We start from the raw sequence: 23,768 nt of genomic DNA, 5'->3' as shown, positions 1-23,768 counted from the left end.
CTCCAACTAAGAAGCAGAGACAGGCAGAATAAATTTTTTTAAAGACCCAACTGTATGCTGTTTATAAGAGACACACTTTAGATCCAAAGACACAAATGGGTTGAAAATAAAAGGATGGAAAAAGATATATGATGTAAACAGTAATCTGAAAAGAGCTGGAGTGGCTACACTAACATGAGACAAAGTAGATATTAAGACAAAAATCTGTGAGATAAAGAAGGACATTATATACTGAAAAAAGGATCAACCCATTAAGAAGATAACATTTATAAATGCATTTGCATCTAACAACACAACCCCAATGAAGCAAAAACAATACAGCAATAACTGACAGAATTGAAGGGAGAAATAACAATTCAACACTAACAGTCAAAGACTTAATATCCCTCTTTCAATAATAGGTGGAACAGTTAGATGATCAATGAAGAAACAACTGATGACTTGAACAACACTATAAAGCAACTGGACCTAACAGACATCTTTAGAACACTCCTCCAAACAATAATAGAATACACATTTTTCTCAAGTGCACATGAAGCATGCTCTAGGATATACCACATGTTAAACCATAAAACAACTCTCAATAAATTTGAAAGGACTGAAATTATATAAAGTATGTTCTCCAGCAACAATGAAATAAAATTAAATGAATAAAAGAAGGAAATTTGGAAAATTCACATATATGGGGAAATTCAACAACATATTTCTAAATAACCAATGGGTCAAAGAGGAAATTACAAAGGAAATTAAAGAATATTTTGAGATGAATGAAAATGAACATATAACATGATAAACAAAATGTATGGTATGCAGCTAAGGTGGTGCTTAGAGGGCAATCTGTAGCTGTATAAACTTATATTTAAAAAAAGAGAAATATCTCATATCAATAACCTAAGCATCCATCTTAAGAACCTAGAAAAAGGGGCTTCCCTGGTGGCGCAGTGGTTGAGAGTCCGCCTGCCGATGCAAGGGACATGGGTTCGTGCCCCGGTCCGGGAAGATCCCACATGCCGCGGAGCGGCTGGGCCCTTGAGCCATGGCCGCTGAGCCTACGCGTCTGGAGCCTGTGCTCCGCAACGGGAGAGGCCACAACAGTGAGAGGCCCATGTACCGCAAAAAAAAAAAAAAAAAAAAGAACCTAGAAAAAGAAAAGCAAACTCAAAGCAAGCAAAAGGAAGAAAATAATAAGGATTATAGCAGAAATAAAACAGGCTAGAAAAACAATAGAGAAAATCAGTAAAACCAGAAGTTAGTTCTTTGACAAGATCAACAAAACTGACAAACCACTGTGGTATTAACCAAGAAAAAAAAATAAAGAATACACAAATTGCTAAAATTAGAAATGAAAGAAGAGACATTATATTGAACTTCCAGAAATAAAAAAGGGGCTACTATGAACAACTGCATGCCAATAAATTACATAGCCTAGATGAAATGGACGAATTCCTAGAAAGACCCAAATGACTGAAACTCAAAAAAAAAAACCACGTAGAAATATGAATTGAACTATAACAAATAAAGAGACTGGATCAATAATAATAATAATTAAAAACAAAACACTCCCCACAAAGAAAAACCTAGAACCAGACGGTTTCACTGTTGAATTCTACGAAACACTGAAAGAATTAACACCAATCCCTCAAAAAGTCTTCTCAAAATAGAAGGAGAGGGAACACTATCAAATCATTTTAAGAGGCCAATATTATTGAATACCCTGATACCAAAACCAAAGACGTCACAAGAAAAAAACCCAAAAAACTATGGGATAACCCTTATTAATATAGATTTTTAAATCCTCAGCAAAATAATAGCAAGCCAAATCAAACAACATATGAAAAGGTTTATACACCATGATCAAGTGAAATTTATCCCCCAAAGGAAAACTTGGTTCAACATTTGAAATCAATCAATGTAATACACCTTAGTAATAGAATAAAGGACAAAATCCACAAGATTATTCCAACAGATATAGAAAAAGCAACTGAACAAGTTCAACGTATTTTCATGATAAAAATTCCCAACAAACTAGGAATAGAAGGGAATTTCCTCATCCTGATCATGGGCATTTAGGAAAAGCACACAGCTAACATCATACTTAATGGTGCCAAACTGAAAGCTAACCCTCTAAACTCAGGAACAAAACAAGGATGTCTGCTCTCATCACTTCTATTCAACCTCTCATGGCTGGAGGTTCTAGCCAAAGCAATTACACAAGAAAAAGAAACAAATGGCAACAAATTGGAAAGGAAAAAATAAAACTATCTCCATTTGCAAATGGCACAATCTTATATAGAGAAAATATATACTCTATTGTTAAGATCACAATACTCTCCAAATTGATCTACAGGATCAATACAAACCCTATCAAAATTCCAGCTCCTCTTTTTTTGCAGAAATGGGAAATCTGATCCTGAAATTCATATAGAAATGCAAGGATCCAGAATAGCCAGAACAATCTCAAAAAAAAATAAAGTTGGAGGACTCACACATCTCAGTTTTAAAACTTATTACAAAGCTACAGTAATCAAGACCATGTGGTACTGGCATATGTACGGTCATATATACCAATGCAATGGAATTGAGAGTCCAGAAATAAGCCCATGCATCTATGGTTAACTAGATTTTGACAAGGGAGCCAAGATCATTCAATAGAAAGAACAGTCTTCCAACAAATCGTCCTGGGATAACTGGATATCCACAGGTAAAATAATGAAGTTAAACCTCTACCTCATACCATATATAAAATTTAACACAAAATGGATCAAAGATCAAAATGTAGTCTGTAAAACTATAAAATTTTTAGAATAAAAAATGGGTGCAGGATGACAGTTGCAAGATGGGGGAGTAGAAGGACATGAGCTCACTCCTTCATACAAAAACACCAAAATCACAACTAACTGCTGAACAACCATAGACAATAAAACACTAGAACCTACCTAAAGAGATACCCTACATCCAAAGACAAAGAGGAAGCCACAACAAGATGGTAGGAGGGGCACAACTGCAATAAAATCAAATCCCATACCCACTGGGTGGGCGACCCACAAACTAGAAAGTAATTATACCTGAAAAGTTCTCCCACAGGACTGAAAGTCCAGAGCCCCATGTCAGCCTTCCCAGCGTGGGGGCCTGGTAAGAGGAGGAGGAGCCCCCAGAGAATCTGGTTTTGAAGGCCAGCGGGGTTTGATCGCAGGAATTCCACAGGACTGGGGAAACAGAAGCTCCACTCTTGGAGGGCACAGACAAGGTCTCATGTGCACCAGGACCCAGGGAAAAAAAGCAGTGACCTCATAAGAGACTGGGCCAGACCTACCTGCTAGTATTGGAGGGTCTCCTGGAGAGGCAGGGGAGGAGATGTGGCTCACTGCAGGTACAAAGACACTGGCAGCAGTAGTTGTGGGGAGTAATCATTAGCATGAGCACTCCTGGAGGGAGGCTGCCATTTCCTCCCAATGACCTAGCCCCACCCAACAGTCTGTAGGCTCCAGTGCTGGGACGCCTCAGGCCAAACAACGAACAGGGCGGGAATACAGTCCCACCCAGGCTGCTTAAAGTCTTCCTGAGCATGGCCCTGCCCAGAGGGACAAGAACCAGCTCTACCCACCAGTGGGCAGGAAGCCTGCATAAGCCTCTTAGACAGCCTCATCCACCAGAGGGCAGACAGCAGAAGCAAGAAGAACTACAATCCTGCAGCTTGTGGAATGGAAACCGCAATCACAGAAAGTTAGACAAAATGAGACGGCAAAGGAATACGTCCCAAATGAAAGAACAAGATAAAACACCAGAAGAACAACTAAGTGAAGTGGAGATAGGCCATCTACCAGAAAAAGAATTCAGAGTAATGATATCGAAGATGTTCCAAGATCTCAGGAAAAGAATGGAGGCACAGACTGAGAAGATACAAGAAATGTTTAAAAAAGACATCGAAGAACTAAAGACCAAACAGAGATGTACAATACAATAACTGAAACGAAAAATACACTAGAAGGAATCAATAGCAGAATAACTGAGGCAGAAGAATGGATAAATGAGCTGGAAGACAGAATGGTGGAAATCACTGCCATGGAGCAGAATAAAGAAAAAAGAATGAAAAGAAATGAAGACAGTCTAAGAGACTTCTGGGACAACATTAAATGCACCAACATTCACATTATAGGCCTCCCAGAATGAAAACAGAGAGAGAAAGGACCTTTGAAAATATTTGAAGAGATAACAGCTGAAAACTTCCCTAACATGGAAAAGGAAACAGTAACCCAAGTCCAGGAAGCAAAGAGACTCCCAGGTAGGATGAACCCAAGGAGGAATATGCCAGGACACACAGTAATCAAACTGACAAAAATTAAAGACAAAGAAAAGATATTAAAAGCAACAAGGGAAAAGCAACAAATAACATACAAAGGAATTCCCGTAAGGTTATCAAGTGATTTCTCAGCAGAAACTCTGCAGGCCAGAGGCAGTGGCAAGATATATTTAAAGTGATGAAAGGAAAGAACCTAAAACCAGGAATACTCTACCCAGCAAGGCTCTCATTCAGATTTGAAGGAGAAATCAAAAGCTTTATAGACAAGCAAAAGCCAAGAGAATTCAGCACCACCAGACCAGCTTTGCAACAAACGCTAAAGGAACTTCTCTAGGTGGAAAAGAAAAGGCCACAACTAGAAACAAGAAAATTATGAATGGAAAGCTCACCAGTAAAGGCAAACATACAGTTAATGTAGGAAATCATCTGCACACAAATATAATATCAAAACCAGTAACTGTGAGAAGAGGAGAGCACAAATGCAGGATATTGGAATTGCATTTGAAATTAAAAGACTAGTAACTTAAAGCAATCTTCTTTATATATAGGCTGCTATATCAAAAGCTCATGGGAACCATAAGCTGAAAATCTGCAATAGATACACACAAAAAAGAAAAAGGAATCGAAACACAACATTAAAGTTAGTCATCAAATCACAAAATAAGAGAACAAAAGAGGAAGGAAAGAAGAAAGATCTACAAAAACAAATCCAGGGAATTCCCTGGTGGTCCAGTGGTTAGGACTTGGCACTTTCACTGCCATGTCCCAAGTTCAATCCCTGGTCAGGGTACTAAGATTTCACAAAACAAGGGGTGCAGCCAAAAACACCCACAAAAAAACCAAAATCCAAAACAATTACGAAAATGGCAAGAGGAACACACATATTGATAATTACCTTAAATGTAAATGGAATAAATGCTCCAACCAAAAGACACGGAATGGCTGAATGGATACAAAAACAAGATCCGTATATATGTTGTCTATAAGAGACCCACCTCAGATCTAGGGACACAAACAGACTGAAAGTGAGAGGATGGAAAAAGATATTCCATGCAAATAGAAATCAAAAGAAAGCTGGGGTAGCCATAATCATATCAGACAAAATAGACTTTAAAATAAAGACTGTTACAAGAGATAAAGAAGGACACTACATAATGATCAAGAGATCGATCTAAGAAGAAGCTATAACAATTGAAAACATATATGTACCCAATATAGGAGCACTCCAATATATAAGGCAAATACTAACAGCCATAAAAAGAGAAATTGACAGTAATACAATAATAGTGGGGGACTTTAACACCCCACTTTCATCTAAGAACAGATCATCCAGACAGAAAATCAATAAGGAAACAAAGGCCTTAAATGACACATTAGACCAGATGGACTTAACTGATATTTATAGAGCATTTCATTCAAAAGCAGCAGAGTACACATTCTTCTGAAGTGCACATGGAACATTCTCCAGGACTGATCACAAAGCGAGTCTTGGTAACTTTAAGGAAACTGAAATCATATCAAGCATTTTTTCCAACCACAATGCTATGAGATTAGAAATCAACTACAAGAAAAAACTGTAAAAAACACAAACATGTGGAGGCTAAACAATATGTTACTAAACAACCGATGGATCACTGAAGAAATCAAAGAGGAAATAAAACAATACTAACAGACAAATGAAAACCAAACCACAATGATCCAAAATCTGCAAAAGCAGTTCTAACAGGGAAGTTTCTAGCAATAAAATCTTACCTTAGGAAACAAGAAAAATCACATATAAACAACCTAACCTTACACCTAAAGCAACTAGAGAAAGAACAAACAAAACCCAAAGTTAGTAGAAGGAAAAAAATTATAAAGATCAGAGAGGAAAGAAATGAAATAGAGACAAAGAAAACAACACAAAAGATCAATGAAACTAAAAGCTGGTTCTTTGAGAAGATAAACAAAATTGATAAACCTTTAGCCAGACTCATCGAGAAAAAGAGGGAGAGGGCTCAAATCAGTAAAATTAGATACGAAAAAGGAGAAGTTACAACAATCACCATAGAAATACAAAGGATCATAAGAGACTGCTACAAGCAATATATGCCAATAAAATAGAAAACCTAGAAAAAATGGACAAGTTCTTAGAAAAATATAATCTCCCAAGACTGAACCAGAAAGATATAGAAAATATGAACAGGCCAACCACAAGCACTGAAATTAAAACTGTGCTTTATAAACTCCCAACAAACAGAAGTCCAGGACCAGATGGCTTCACAGGCGACTTCTTTCAAACGTTTAGAGAAGTGTTAACACTTATCCTTCTGAAACTATTCCAAAACACTGCAGAGGAGGGAACACTCCCAAACTCATTCTATGAGGCCACCATCACCCTGATACCAAAACCAGACAAAGATACCACAAAAAAGGAAAATTACAGGCCAATATCATTGATGAACACAGATGCAAAAATCCTCAACAAAATACTAGCAAACCAAATCCAACAATACATTAAAAGGATCATACACTACGATCAAGTGGAATTTATCCCAGGAATGCAAGGATTTTTCAGTATCTACAAATTAATCAGTGTGATACACCACATCAACAAATTGAAGAATAAAAACCATATGATCCTCTCAATAGATGCAGAAAAAGCTTTTGACAAAATTCAACACCCATTTATGATAAAAACTCTACAGAAAGTGGGCATAGAGAGAACCTACCTCAACATAATAAAGGCTGTATATGACAAACCTACAGCTAACGTCATACTCAACTGTGAATAGCTGAAAGCACCTCCCCTAAGATCAGGAACAAGACAAGGATGTCCACTCTCACCACTTTCATTCAACACAGTTTTGGAAGTCCTAGTCATGGCAATCAGAGAAGAAAAAGAAATAAAGGAACCCAAACTGGAAAAGAAGAAGTAAAACTGTCACTGTTTGCAGGTGACATGATACTATACATAGAAAATCCTAAAGATGCTACCAGAAAACTACTAGAGCTCATCAATGAATTCAGTCAAGTTTCAGGATACAAAATTAATACACAGAAATCTGTTGCATTTCTATACACTAACAATGAGAGATCAGAAGGAGAAATTAAGGAAACAATCCCAATTACCATCGTATTAAAAGAATAAAACACCTAGGAATAAACTTACCTAAGGAAGCAAAAGACCATTATTCTGAAAACTGTAAGATGCTGATGAAAGAAATCAAAGATGACACAGATGGAAAGATATACCATGTTCTTGGATTGGAAGAATCAACATTGTCAAAATGACTATACTACCCAAGACAATCTACAGATTCGATGAAATCCCTACCAAATTACCAATGGCATTTTTCACAGAACTAGAACAAAAAATCTTAAAATCTGTATGGAGACACAAAAGACCCTGAAGAGCCAAAGAACTCTTGAGAAAGAAAAATGAAGCTGGAGGAATCAGGCTCCCTGATTTCAGACCATACTACAAAGCTAGATAATCAAAACAGTATCATACTGGCACAAAAACGGAAATATAATTCAATGGAACAGGATAGAAAGCCCAGAAATAAACCACACACCTATCATCAATTAATCTGCAATAAAGGAGGCAAGACTATACAATGGAGGAAACACAGCCTCTTCAATAAGTGGCGCTGGGAAAACTGTATAGCTACATGTAAAAGAATGAAATCAGAACACTCCCTAACACCATACAGAAAAATAAACTCAAAAAGGATTAAAAACCTAAATGTAATACTGGACACTATAAAACTCTTAGAGGAAAACATAGGAAAAACACTCTTTGACATAAACCACAGCAAGATCTTTTTTGACCCACCTCCTAGAGTACTGAAAATAAAAACAAAAATAAACAAATGGGACCAAATTAAACTCAAAAGCTTTTGAACAGCAAAAGAAACCATAAACAAAATGAAGACAACCCACAGAATGGGAGAAAATATTTGTAAACAATGCAACCGACAAGGGATTAGTCTTCAAAACATACAAACAGCTCATGTGGCTCAATACCAAAAAAACGACCCAATCAAAAAATGGGCAGAAGACCTAAATAGACATTTCTCCAAAGAAGACATACAGATCGCCAAGAGGTACACGAAAAGATGCTCAACACTGTTAATTATTAGAGAAATGCAACTCAAAACTACAATGAAATATCTCCTCACACCAGTCAGAATGGCCATTATCAAAAAGTCTACAAACAATAAATGCTGAAGAGGGTGTGGAGAAAAGGGAACCCTCCTACACTGCTGGTGGAAATGTAAATTGGTGCAGCCACTGTGGAGAACAATATGGAGGTTCCTTAAAAAACTAAAATTAGAACTACTATATGATCTAGCAATCCCACTCGTGGGCACATATCCGGAAAAAAACATGGTTTGACAGGATACATGCACCCCAATGTTCATTGCAGCGCTGTCTACAAGAGCCAAGACATGGAAGCAACCTAAATGTCCATCGACAGAGGAGTGGATAAAGAAGATGTGGTACATAAATATAATGGAATATTATTCAGCCATTGAAAAGAATGAAATAATGCCATTTTCAGCAACATGGATGGACCTGGAGATTATTATACTAAGTGAAGTAAGTCAGACAGAGAAAGACAAATATCATGATATCGCTTATATGTGGAATGTAAAAAAAAAAAAAAGATACAAATGAACTTATTTACAAAACAGAAACAGACTTAGAGAATGATCTTATGGTTATGGGGGGAAGGGTGGGGGAGGGGATGGATTGGGAGTTTGGGACTGACATGTACACACTGTTATATTTAAAATAGATAACCAACAAGGACCTACGGTATAGCACAGGAAACTGCTCAATATTCTGTAATAACCTAAATGGAAAAAGAATTTGAAAAAGAATAGGTACATGTAAAACTCAATCACTTTGCTGTACACCTGAAACTAACACAACATTGTTAATCAACTATACTCCAATATAAAAACAAAACAAAACAAAAAGGTGTAAGTCTTTGTGACCTTGGATTAGGCAACAGTTTCTCAGATGTGACACTTAAAGCACAGGCAACCAAAGAATAAATTGATAAACTGGACTTTATAAAAATCAAAAACTTTAAAAAGAACCCACAGAATGGGAGAAAAATATCTGCAAGTCACATATCTGATAAGGGTCTACCATCCAAAATATATAAAGAACTCTTACAACTCAACAATTAAAAGACATTAAATAACCCACTTTAAAAATTGGTAAAGGATCTGAGTAGACAGCTCTCCAAAGAAGATATACAAATGGCCAATAAACACATAGTAAGATGCTAAACATTATTAGCCATTAAGGAAATGCAAATCAAAACCAAAATGAGGTACCACTTTCACACTTACTAGGATGGCTATTATCAAAAAACAAAAAATAGGGCCTTCCCTGATGATGCAGTGGTTAAGAATCTGCCTGCTGATGCAGGGGACATGGGTTCGAGCCCTGGTCCAGGAAGATCTCACATGCCACGGAGCAACTGGGCCCGTGCGCCACAACTACTGAGCCTGTGCTCTAGATCCCACGTGCCACAACTACTAAAGCCTGCAAGCCTAGAGCCCACGCTCCACAACAAGGGAGGCCACTGCAATGAGAAGCCCGCGCACCACAAGGAAGAGTAGCCCCCGCACGATGCAACTAGAGAGAGCCCACGTGCAGCAACAAAGACCCAACACAGCCAAAAATAAAATAAATTAAATAAATAAATAAATAACGTGTTGGTGAGGATGTGGAGAAACTGGAGCCCTTGTACACTGCTGGTGGGAAGAAAAAGTGGTTCAGCACCGTGGAAAACAGTCTGGTGGTTCTTCAGAAAGTTAAACATAAAATTACCATATGACCCTGCAATTCCACTCATAGCTATATATCTCAAAGATATGAAAACAGGTACTTACAAATACACATACAAGTGTTTATAGCAGCGCTAATCACAACAGCCAAAAGGCAGAAACAATGCAAACATCCATCAACAGATAAACAGATAAAGAAATTGTGGTATGTGTGTGTGTACATATATATACGTGTGTGTGTGCGTGTATACACACACACATACGTATATTGGGTTGGCCAAAAAATTCGTTTGGGTTTTCTATAAGATCTTACCAAAAACCCAAACGAACTTTTTAGCCAACTCAACACACAAACACACACAAAATGAATATTACTCAACCATAAAAAGGAATGAAGTACTGATACAAAAACATGGATGACCCTCAAAAACATTATGCTAAGAAGCCACATACAAAAGATCACATATTGTATGATTATCTTCATATGAAATATCCATAATAGGTAAATCCACAGAGACAGAACGCAGAGTGGCTGTCAGGGGCTGGGGGAAGGAGGGAATAAGGAGTGATTGCTTAATGGGTATGGGGTTTCCTTTTGGGGTATTGAAATGTTTTGGAACTAGACAGAGGTGGTGGTTGCAAAATATTGTGAATATTGTACTAAATGCCACTGAACTGTTCACTTTTAAATGGTTGATTTTATAGTGTGTGAATTTCACCTCAGTTAAAAAAAAGAACCGCAATGAGATACTTCACACCTACTAGGATGGGTGTAATTTTTTTTTAAGTTTTTTTAAACAAGTTTAGGTGAGGACGTAGATAATGGAATGCTCATACATTGCTAGTGGGATTGTAAAATGGTGCAACTACCTTACTTGTAAAACAGTTTGGCAGTTTCTCAAAATGATAAACAGAGTTATCACATGACCCAGTAGTTTTGTTCCTGGAGAACTGAAAACATACGCTCACAAAAAGAATTGTACACAAATGTTCATAGCATTATTCTTAATAGCCAAAAAATGGAAACGGCTTAAATGTCTATCAACTGATGAATGGATAAATGAAGTGTGTTATATTCATGCAATATTATTCAGCCATAAAAGAAATGAAGTACTTATATACACTACAATATGGACAAACTTTGAAATCATCATGCTAGGAAGCCAGACCCAAAAGGCCACATACTGTTTGATTCTATTTACATGACGTGTCCAGAACTGACAAATCCATTGAGGTAGAAAGTAGAATAGTAGTTGCCAGAGGTAGGCAGGGGTAAATAGGGAGTGACTCCTAATGGGTACTAGGTTTCTTTTTAGGATGATAAAAAAGGTTCTAGAATAAGATAGTAGTGGTATTTGTACAAACTTGTGAATATACTAAGAAATCACTAACTTGTATATTTGAAGAAGGTGAATTTATGGTATATTAATTATATCTCAATAATAAAAGGTACTGAAACAATCAGATGATCCACCTAAAAATAAATGAACCTTGGACTACATCTTGCATGATATACAAAAATTAACTTGAAGTGGATCATACACCTAATATTGAACAAAAAAGTTCTAGAGAACAAAGGAGAAAATCTATGTAAACTTAGATTAGGCAAAAATTTCTTAGCTACAACACAAAAAGTATCATCCATAAAATTTGAAAAATTGATAAACTGGACTTAATCAAAATATAAAACTTCTGCTCTTTAAAAGAGCATGAAAAGGCATAATATAGAAGAAAAGTAGGTAAAGCACATATAAAATTTGTTTATATACAAATAGTAATAACTATTACATGAGAAGTAATATGACACTATTTTTAAAGCTCTGAAAAATAAATTATAAGAAAACAAACAACTGAATTAAAAATGGTTAAAAGATTTGAAGAGACACTTTAAGTTGCTGATGGCAAATAAGCAGATGAAAAGGTACTCAATATTACTAGTCACTGGAGAAAAGCAAAGTACACCACAAGACATACCCCTACACACCAATCAGAATGGCTGAAACTAAAAGAACTGACAATGCCAAGTGCTCGTGAGAGTGCAGAGAAACTGGAACTCATATATTCCTGGTAGGAATGCAAGATGGCACACATCCTTTGGAAGACAGTTGAACATATATTTACTGTAGGATCTAGAAGTCCAACTCCTGATATGTATCCAAGAGAAATAAAAATACATGTTCACATATGAATATTTATACAGGTTTTTTCATAACTGCCAACATCTGGAAACAACCCAAATGTTCTTCAATTGGCAAATGGGTAAAGAAACTGTGATATAACAGAACATAAACTACTGATACATACAGTAACATGCATGAATCTCAAATCTCAAATGTTTTATACTAAATAAAAGAAGCCAGACTTATAATGTTACATATTGTATGATACCATTTATATGATATTCTGGAAAAGATATAACTACAGGGATAGAAAGACAGATCAGTGGTTGCCAGGGGATGGGGATGGAGGAAGAGGCTGACTACTAAAAGGCACAAGGGAACTTTCCGGGGTGATAGAAATGTTCTATATTTCGATTGTTGTGGTGGTGGTTACATGATTGTGTTTGTCAAAGCTCACAGAACTGTACAGTAAAAAAAGGGTGAATTTCACTCTAATTTATAACTCAATAAGCCTGACTTTAAGAAAACATAGCTTTACAATGAGTACACATGTAAAAAATATCAAGTTAGGCCAAAAAACGGAACTCTGTAGAAGCACTGTCATTTGGCTTAATAGAACCTCTCTAACGAGCAAGTATCTTTCAGCCCCATGTACACTTAGTCTACATTAAAACAAATGAAATCAGACAAGCAAAATAATAATACCATGTTTTAATCACAAATAGCATTTGCCTTAGCCATGAAATATTCACTAGCATTTTAAAGCTAAAAGTATTAATGAACTTAATAGTATCCACCAAATTCCCAAATTTTAAAAAACATATTTGAGGCCACATTGACACCAGCAAAGTCCTTCCACAGGAAGTCAGCTTTATTTAAAAGATTTTTTGGGTGGACTGTTTTCAAATCACTAGATATGAGTGACTAAACCACAGAAGGTACCTGCCAGCTTAGTGAACTGTCTTTGAGCTCCAGCTCAGAATTTAGCTTTTTTTCTCTCCCCAGTTCTTAAACTAAAAGTTCACATATATGGTACTAAGAATGCTATTTAGTTGAGTCAAGAAACAGTCAAGGCTTGATGACTATATCCGACACCTGTTGCTGGGTTTATTGAATGGGGATGGGCTGATAGTCCTTGATGCTCCAGATATATTCTCTAGATGATAGTGATACATAATCTTTACCCTCTTCAAATTTTGAAATGCAAAGAGCAATGTCTTAAAGATTTTTTTTGTTTGAATAAGGATTGTATTTGTCTCTCTGGCCATTCTACCTTCATAGAACCCAGAAAGGGGTATCTCACAAATAAAGTGGCAAGTGCTAACAAGTTGGGAAGCTTAAATTAGTTTTTTTTAAAAAAAAACAAAAAACAAAGAAAAACACCAGCATCATCAGCAATCATCCCTTTGCAGCCCACAGGCCCATTAGCTCACTCTCAGGGGACTCCCTGGCTAAGCTACTCGGTGAACACTAGGGTCCGAGGCAGTGATGACTCACTGGCAAACACAAGATGCTCAACAAGCAAACATTCCCCAGACGCAGCCTTATGCTGAAGTGACTGGAGTGCTCCAAGTGCATCCAGCTTCGTGGCTTCTCTATTTCCCTCATGTTTTGGTATTCAACAAAATAACCCATCTCCTCATTAAGATAAGCTGATACAGGAGGCAGCAATACAGAAGGAATTAAATATAATGACATAACAACAAATAAAATGTGGAATACCTTGCTTTTAGCTAATTCCTTTTCCAAGTTGCATTTTTCTTCTGCTATTTCTTTCTCGGTTTTATTAACCTGCCCAAGAGAAGGGAAAAAAAGAAATGGGTCATTTTAAAAACAGCTGACAGGCTCTACTATAGCAGATACACCCTGCATGTCAATTAATACCTACACTGCAGAGATAGCACATCCACTCAGAAAAGGGGCCACTCGGGGAGTCTCTGAGGCAGAGCAGACTTCACAAATAGCCCTGAAATTAGAGAGACACGTCTACATGTCAGACTCTGCTGGTTCTTTCCTAACTAGGAAGACAGGGCTGTTTCCCCTTACATTGTTTCCGCTACACTGTCCCACTCCTACTGGGAAAATCGAGTTTTAAATCTGACTCCTTAACTAACATGAGGATGTGTGAATGGTTAGTTAACATTCACTCATGCTATATAAGGGTAACTATTTGGCACAGTGCGCTCACATGCTAAAAGACACAGATTAGCCACCCAAAGATCTCTTTCATGGGCAACTCAGACAAACTGCATCTGGGTTGTATTTCTTGTCTTTTGCACTTACAATAAAATTTTAAAACAAGATTACCACCACAACCAGGAGGTAACATAAATCTGCCTCTACCTACCTCTCTCTGAAGTCCTTCTTTCTCCTCTAGCAGAGAGGTCTTCTCTTGTATTGATGCTTCCAGTTCACTTCGCAATCTTGCAATAGTTGATTCTAGCAGCTCTTTTTGTACAGCTGCCCTCTTCTCAGCATCCTGTGCTTTCTGGATACACTGGTTATACTCAAGGATTAAATGGTCCCTGCAGGAAGAGAACAAGGAGATATGAAAGCTGAACGAGAGTTCTTCTTTAACAGAAAGACTAAATGTTCTTACAGAACATATCTCCTGCCTGAGAGCAGTTACCGAAATGTTCTAACAAAACTAGTTGCTTTAGGGCAGTCTTTATTTTTGTGACTGGCCCAGCAAATGCAGAATTAAACATTTTCATTAAAGATAAGAAATACAAATGCAAAAACAAAAGATGCAAAAGTTGCCCACAGTTTACTTACAGATGCATTTGGAGTTGTGTTTTCTCATTCTGAACAGTCTGTAGCTCATTTGTGATACTGGCATGGGCTGCATCCAGCAGTAAGTTTTGTTCTTGAAATGTCTGTGTCATCATTTTCTGTTCTTCCTGAGTGTTAGAAGCAATATTAAAAGTTGAGATGCCAGAAGTCATTTGATAGGGTATCACTCTAAACAACTGATCAAAGATACTGATACTTACAAAAGACAAATTTAATTTATATAAATAAAACTCCTTTTTAAAAGAATTTATCTTAATGTCCAGCTTGCTCTTTGTACCTACCCTGACCTGACCACAATTCTATCATTTTATAGCTCTTCTAGCCAATAATCAAGATGCATTATTTATCCAGCTTGCTGCAAAATTTATAAAACTCCTAACATGAACAAATTTTTAGATACCATGTATAAAATAGACAACGGATAGGAACATACTGTATAGCACAGGGAACTCTACCTAATGCACTGTGGTAACCTAAATGGGAGGGAAGTCCAAGAGGGAGGGGATATCTGTATGTGTATGGCTGATTCATTTTGTTGTGCAGTGGAGGCTGACACAACATTGTAAAGAAACCATACTCCAAAAAAGATTTTTTAAAAACTATATTAAGTATATTTTGGTACTTCAAAATTTCAACATGATACTATATTTTAAAAAGTAAAACAATATCAACGTATATAAAGTGAAATGATCGCTCCACCTCTATCTCCCCCACATCTCTTCCAAATAATTCCATTCTCCAGGGAAAATCATGTTTCATAGTTTAGTGTAAATTCTTTTGACAGTATCTGAAATTGCACTCAGATACTGCTACAGCAAAAGTCTATAACTGTTTTGCACAATTTTCTCTGGCTTACTATTTTCAATTATCAAAACAGCATTTTTATGCACACCTCCTCTACCTACAATTTATAAAGCTTTTGTAAATATAGTACATATTAATAATTATATTTGTAAACATATTTTAAAACACTTCTTTTTGAACAATATTTGATTGCAAGGTAAACCTTCACACCTTCATACTTGGTAAAATGGGATCTCACTTGTGTCACATTCCAAAGTATTAAAATGTTTGTGAAAGTGTTACATACATAAGTCACATTATTCAGTCTACTAAATTGTAAGTTCCATGAAAGTAGGGACTTGTCTTGTTCACTGCCATAATTCTATCTAGATCTAGCAACATACTTGCATGAGATAAACACTAAATGCTTGCTGAATAAAAAATACTTATTGAGTACCTGTTATGTGCAAAACACGCTTAGCCCTATGGGTAATAACAAAGATATGTAAGACAATGTCCTAGGAATGTAGTACAGGAAATGAGCCATGCACATAAACTACTACTATAGGATGCAGAACAAGAGAAGCAACATAACATAAATGATTAAAAACACTGAGTCTGGAGTCAAATCTAGATTTAAATGTGGCTCCACCCTATACTAGCTGGGTGATTTTGGGCAAGTTGATTAACTTCTCTAAATCTTATTTTTATTATCTGTAAAACAAGGATGACAAATATCCCTTTACGTAACTGCTAGGATTAAAGAAGGTAATATATATAAAATCCTTAGCACAATGCTTGGTATGTAGTAAGTATGCTCAAAAAAAAAAAAAAAAAGAGAGAGCCTTATTATTACAGCCTGTTTAGTGTCCTAGAAGTAGAAATTAAAAGACAAAACTGATTCTTTCTGATTGGTGTGATCACGCTTCTGGGTGAAAGTGAGTCTCAAAGAATGAACACAATCTCAAACAGTTGAAAATGAAGTAAAGACCATTCTCAGCAGAGGGAATGGCATAAGCAAAATGGGAAAGCACAGGTCTTTGGGGAAAAGGTAAATACTTTAGGGTCAGTCATAAGTATTCTCCATGATTCTATCAATACTGGGACAGGTAATTACTTTTCCCAAAGTAATGATATTTGAGAAGAAACCATTAAGAAAGCATTGAGTGTAAGGCCAAATGACCCCTCTGATGAAAACAGAAAACAATTAAAAAATAAAATAATTCAAAAAATCCTTGAAACTAATTGCTAAAATATTTTATGTATCCAGTTGGCTATTTGTATTTCCTAATCTCTTAGCCAAGGAGGCTTCCTGATGACTCTACCAGAAATTAACTAGTGTTAAAAATGAATACCTGCAGAATGGCTTGGTGGTCAGCAATGATTCTGGTATTTTCCATTCTAACAGTCTGAAGCATTCTGTTCAGCTCTGAACACTTTCTAGTCAGTTGGTCATTCAAAACCTAAGACAACATATACAGCAAATCACAGATCTCTCCAATAAATAAGTCTTTTTACTTACGTATCATCATTTTTAACAATGGCATAGTATTTCACCATACATGTGAACCTAATTTATTTAACCTAATCCCAATTGATATTTCACTAGATTATAAAATACTTTCAAATATTTGCAGTCATCATCCTAAACAACTGTAAATTAAAAGGGGAAATTTGTTGATACAGTGGAACAACTGAAGCATTTGGCAGTTTACCAATCTTCCATTCTTCATAATTTTGAATGCTGGTCAATTACAGCAAGACATCTACAGAATGGAATTTACAATGTAGATGCATGGCCAATGTTTCATTCTCAAAACTGGATGATGAGCTTTCAGAATTGTTTAGCTGATAACAAAATATCTAAGCTCCTTCATCACCAATTACAGTATTCAAAAAAGCAAAATACAGATCACTGTGCCATTTCACAAGATTAACCTTCCAAAATAAAACAAAAATCTTTTCTGTAACACATCTATCATACATGTAGTTAGTTTATAATTCTCTTGCCCTTTTGGTATTTTGAAATTTGTATTCCTGTGGAAAATATTTATCTTAATTCTCAGTTATTTTTGCAAAGTATATTTGGTAAGGATCTTATGTTTTAATGTATAAACTCTTTAAGGATGGGGCAAATAACTCTGAAGGGTTAATAGAAAAAACACTCAAAAAAACAGTAACAAGAAAGGAGAGATAAAGATTATCTGGACAGCATCATAAGTGGGACAGCATCATAAGACAGAAATACATTCATGGGCATTTTAAAGTTATAACCAGATGCACAAACTACTTATCAAGGAATACTTGGAGGTAAGACAGAGGAGAACTCTTGCTCCTTGAAAAGAAATAGCTAATTTTCTTTACAGCTAGATTGCTGGGCTCAAATTCCAACTGTGTCACTTACTAGCTATATATATATATATTTTTTTTAATTTATTTTTGGCTGTGTTGGGTCTTCTTTGTTGCATGCTGGTTTTCTCTAGTTGCAGTGAGCAGGGGCTACTCTTCATTGCAGTGCGTGGGCCTCTCATTGCGGTGGCTTCTCTTGTTGCAGAGCACGGGCTCTAGGCTCAAGGGCTTCAGTAGTTGTGGCTTGCAGGCTCTAGAGAGCAGGCTCAGTAGCTGTGGCACACGGGCTTAGCTGCTCTGCAGCATGTGGGATCCTCTCGGACCAGGGCTTGAACCCTGTTCCTTGCATTGGCAGGCGGATTCTTAACCACTGTGCCACCAGGGAAGCCCTAGCTATATTATTAAACCTCTCTGTATATCAACTTTCTTATCTTTAAAATGGGAATAATAATAGTTCTAAAGAAGTGCTATTGAGAGGATTACAATTTGTTAGTAACATAAAGTGCTTAGAATTATGCCATGACTGTAGTATGGATTCAGTGAATGTTAACTATCATTTATAGTAAGAGTAGTAGTAACTGTTATTATTTTATGAAAGATCACATTTTGTATTTTCTTTATCATAAAGAGAGCATAACAACACTATGATCCTAACACTGAAATAATCAAATTGTACTAACAAAAAATTCTTTTAAACAATCGATACTATTTCTTTGGGCCCTATGAGAAATAACTCAGTTGCTTGCATATGTGGTGACTCCTCTCCATGTACATGCATATACAGAAAACATCAGCTGAATTTGGGAACCACTATCCCACATAAAATGATTACACATAACTCCAAAATCAGCAAGTATTTATTAGGTTCCTACTGTGCTTTGCCATAGAAGATACAAAGAAAGTATAAGATAGCCCTTGGCATTGAACTGCTTAGAGTTTCATAGGGGGAAATAAAAGGCATATATTTAGTGAGTAAATTAGAAAGCAAACAACGCAAAGTTTAAACTAGTGCATGTTTTAGCAGTATATCTCAAATACCTACGTATCATAGGAATTTAGAGGGTGAAATGGGAAATGTAGTTAATCTGATGATGTTTCACAAATGAAGTAAACCTTATGGAAATAAAAATTTTGGATGACGGCAATGGTATGAATTCATGTAACCAGAATTAATCTTGGTTCTTGGTTCTTTAACTGAACAAAATTAACATCTAAACACTAGAGAAATGGGAAGATTTACCTGTGCTTTTTCTGATGCTTCATGAAGGGATATTATTTCAGACCTCAAATATGCATTTTCTTCATGTTCCTTGTTGAAAGACATCTGTATATTCTACAGGAAAAAAAATAAAATAAAAAAGAATTTCTCTTTTTCTACATGTAAAAGCTATTAACATGTATCTCTATCAAACTGGCTAGTACCAGTTCAAGTTCTAATATACGTAGATAAGTGTCTTATAAAGGATTTTTTAAAATCTTGATATATGCAACTCCCAAACTTCTCTTAACTTATAAATTATTTATCAAAACTATTTATTAAAAATATTCTCATACTGGGACTCCAATTAGAAAGAATTTGCCTAAAAACAAACCTTGATATTTACCTAGTATCCTTATGTCAAAAAAATTCTACTCTCTAAGATGAAATATTTTTAGTTTATGTTACATACACATTTCTTCCTATTAGCAGCATGAGCTTATTATTTCAAAGAAACACATGCAAGGATCTTTTAAAATTATAAGTAGGGGAAGAGATTTTCATCAAAGAATACCTGAGGGTGGAGCAGAAGAAAGCACCTTTGTTCTGTGAAAAAAAATGTTCTCTTTGAGATGAGGGAAAGGCGATAGGGATGTGAGTTGTGGGCTGGGTTTTACCTAATAGGTACTTAGTCAAATGGGGAAGAACAAAGTCTAAGTCCTCTCCCTTCAGAGAGAGAACCACTTTTCTAGCTTTCCAGAAGAAGCATCTCAAGAAAAGTTAACATCATATAACATCTACACCATGAGATTGATTTAGAAATGTCTTGATATAAAAGTAGTAACATTTATTCTATTTTTTATTTTTTATTGTGGTAAAATACACATAACAAAATTTATCATTTTAACCATTTTTAAGTCTTTTTAATGAAATGTCTTTTTTATTGAAGTATAGTTGATTTACAATATTGCGTTAGCTTCAGGTGTACAGCACAGCGATTCAGTTATATATAATAATAATATTAATATTATATACAAATATAATTATATTATTATATAATTACATATAATAATATGTATTCTTTTTCAGATTCTTTTCCCCTGTAGGGGAAAGGGGCGGGGAAGGATAAATTAGGAGGTTGGGATTAACATATACACACTACTATATATAAAACAGATAACCAGCAAGGGCCTACTGTATAGCACTATACTCATTTTAACTATTTCTAAGAGTAAGTTCACTTAAAACTATATAAGTGTTAAGTGTTAAATTCAGTGGTAGTAAGTACCTACATTCATGTTGTTGATAAACCATCACCAAAAATAGTTACTATTTCTTACATTTCATAAAAAAAGCTTCACAACAATTCATTTGCAATAGGTATAAAATGCAAATAAGTCTCATTAGTTTTGCCAATTCACCTTTTTTCAAACTATAATAATCTGCATGAAATACTTCCTAATACCCAGTTGACAACAGTTCTGGATATACATTCATTTACACTGAAACTTTTTTTAATAAAGATTTTAGGAGAATCAGAAGGACTGTAAACCAACACGAGTGAGGAAATACTATTTAGTGAAGAGATGAAAGAAAACCTCTGTACTCAAAACCTCCCTTATTTTCTTCAACCAACTTGGAAATGAGGTCATCTCTAGAAACTAAAAACAAAAAAAGTCCACATAACTATGATGATAACTTACAACTACATTGAAATCACATGGTATTTTCCCTGAGAAACTTTGATTTAAAAAAAATTTGTTTTAGTCTGTATTTTGCAGAAATAAGGAGAACGCAAGTATTTCTATCATATTTTTATAGACTGGAAACTAAATCCTGAAATTATCAAGAAACTAGTCCACAGTCACGTACAATGGTAAATGAGGTCACATTTTACTCAATGCACAGATGATGACGAGTCTGAGGGATTTCAAGACAGAGAGGCACACAGTCAAAAAGATCAAAAAGCCTTTTGTTAGATTACTCTGACCAAGGCTCAATAAAGACAGGGAGATCAGTTTAGTAGCTGTTGCAGTAACCCAAGTGTAAAACAATGAGAGCTGGCTCTGAGGTAATGATGCAGAAGGAAAAGACTTGTGAAAAGCAAGCAGGGAGAATTGTCAGGACTTGGTGACTGACCGGTGGGGTAAAGGCAGTAGATGAGTCAAGGAAAATATCTAGTGTACAGACCTGGACAGTGGGGGTGGTTGGTGGATTCTAACAGGGAATTCAGGGCAAGGAGCAGGTTTGGAGGATATAATAAGTAAAAATGACTGCAACACTTAAGCTTTCATCATGTGTTTTGAGGTATCTGCAAAGCATCTAAATATAGATGATTAGTTGGCAGTAAAATACCATCTGGAGCTCAGGAGGATGATTTGGTGTGGGGAAAAAAAAGATTTGAAACCACTCAGCGTACGTATATACAGTGAAAATAAAACCAAAGGCAGAAATAGGAGAACAGTTTGGCACTGTATACTAGTAGCCAAGAGATATAAACTTTTCTGAGGTTAATGTCTGGTTTCATAAAAAATTCATAAAGATCTATTAGTTTTGTTTCACTTAAAAATTCTAAAGCCAGAAAATTATAAAACACATAAAAACCCATTTTATTTATGATATACTCAGAAAAACTGTACTTCTTGAAAATGAGTCCAAGACTCGTTTTAAATAAATTCTAATTTAACATATATGAAGGATCAAAAAGATAAACTACATGATCTATTTTGAAAATTCCACTAATCAAAGAAAGACTAAAAGGGGAATGTTTATCCTACTTCGGAGAACAATTTAATCACTTTAATTAATGTGTGTGTAATACACACACATATACACACATATATATATAATGTTTATTGCTAATAAATAAAATAAACAATTATTAATAAATAAGTACACTTTAAAATTCATTGAAGCAAATAGCTAAAGGCATTCCTTTGATTAATCTAGTTAGAATAACTAGTTGTACCTTAAAGTAATAAAATTGCATGCATGTAAAGCATCTATTATTCAATATGAAGCATATAGCTGGTATTCAGACAGGCTTCCTTTTTAAATGTTAATTTGAATTACTGTTATTCTAATCTCAATGTTTTTAATGGTCTTCCATATATTCTTACAAAATTCCAAAATAAAGCATTAATCCATTAAGAAAGTCATATTTTAAAAAATCACTTAATCAGAAGGACAACTAATATAATAGAAAGAGCTGTGTTTTAGTCCCAGCTATTCTGTTCACTGTGGGTCCTTCACTATAGATCTTTTTATCCTTTTGTAGAATGGCGTATATTTTCTTATCTTTCTCACAAGTTTGCTGTAAGGCTCAAATGGGATAATGTGGTAGTACAATAAAATGTAACGTATTTTTGTAGGCATGCCATCACAGGAAGGCAGAAAATTATTTAGGGGCATTATCAGTGGGAACTTCACAGAATAATTCATTACTCAACAACTATATGGAAAAAGAATACTTTCTGCTAAAAGCAATAAGTAAAAGCATTGAATGGATTACCCTTTATGTTTTTTTTTCTTTAATTTTCATTTCCCTTTTGGTATTCCCTGTCCTCATTACAGCCACAGAGCAGGGAAGCCACAGTGGCAAGAACATTGGGTTTGGAGTTAGAAGATCTCGGTTGAGCCTCACCTCACCATTTATTCATTTTGTAACTTTAGGAATTACAGATTGTTTTGTGTATTACATGAGATAATGTACGTGAAAGCCCTGTGTAAATCATGAAGTGTTATTCATGCGTAAAGCACTGCACTGGAACTCTGTGTGATCTCTATAGTGAGATCTACCTGAAAACTGCTGTTACAATTATATATTAACAAACAGTAGTCTGATAAGGGCTGTTGGGCTGGAAGAAGCATGTCTCTGAGCGACCTGGGATCAAGTCTAGACACTTCCATTTCCTAGCTCTGTCACCTTTTAGGACTCTTTTTTTTAAAAACAGATGGTTTTTTCCTCCTCAAACGAGTAGTTAATCTAACCTCTCTTTATGGTACCTTACAACTAGCCATTTCTACAAATACAAGTTGACCACAATAGGTTGATAACCTGAAGAATGGAGAGTTTGACATGATAAATCATTAGAATCAGTAGGAGAGCAAGGATTAATGACCTCATTTCCTTATTAGCATTCTATTATCCAACATTCAATCTAGATTTATAGAAGCCAAATGTTCCCAAGTCCACAGTTAAATAAACCTGAAAAAAATCCACATAAGTTTACAATTAAGATGGTCAAATTCTATTTTATTACCAACATTCTCTGTCTTTCTCAGTGCCACAGATAAAAAGGAAATCAGCAACTTTTTACATTCAGGTCTGTGGGAAATACCAGTAACACTGGCCACTTCGAGAATTTGGAATCTTAAAGAGTTTTCACATGAAATCTCAAAAAACTAACAAAAGTGTAATTTCTAGCATCTGTTTT

At 35.6% G+C, this 23,768-nt stretch overlaps 1 protein-coding gene across 1 annotated transcript in view; it reads right to left on the bottom strand.

Annotated features, from left to right (window-relative positions):
• Positions 1–23,768, bottom strand: part of CCDC150 (coiled-coil domain containing 150) — a 93,240-nt gene that overhangs the window by 51,067 nt on the left and 18,405 nt on the right. Inside the window, 6 exon segments of the mRNA XM_033400328.2 lie at positions 13,932–14,000; positions 14,557–14,734; positions 14,985–15,109; positions 17,141–17,248; positions 19,375–19,469; positions 20,952–20,993. Of these exon segments, the coding sequence (XP_033256219.1) occupies positions 13,932–14,000; positions 14,557–14,734; positions 14,985–15,109; positions 17,141–17,248; positions 19,375–19,469; positions 20,952–20,993 (617 nt within the window).

Source organism: Orcinus orca, chromosome 7 (assembly GCF_937001465.1).
Source record: "Orcinus orca chromosome 7, mOrcOrc1.1, whole genome shotgun sequence".
Taxonomy (NCBI): domain Eukaryota; kingdom Metazoa; phylum Chordata; class Mammalia; order Artiodactyla; family Delphinidae; genus Orcinus; species Orcinus orca.
The sequence above is the reverse complement of the archived record's forward strand: the minus strand, read 5'-3'. Positions and strand labels throughout refer to the sequence as shown.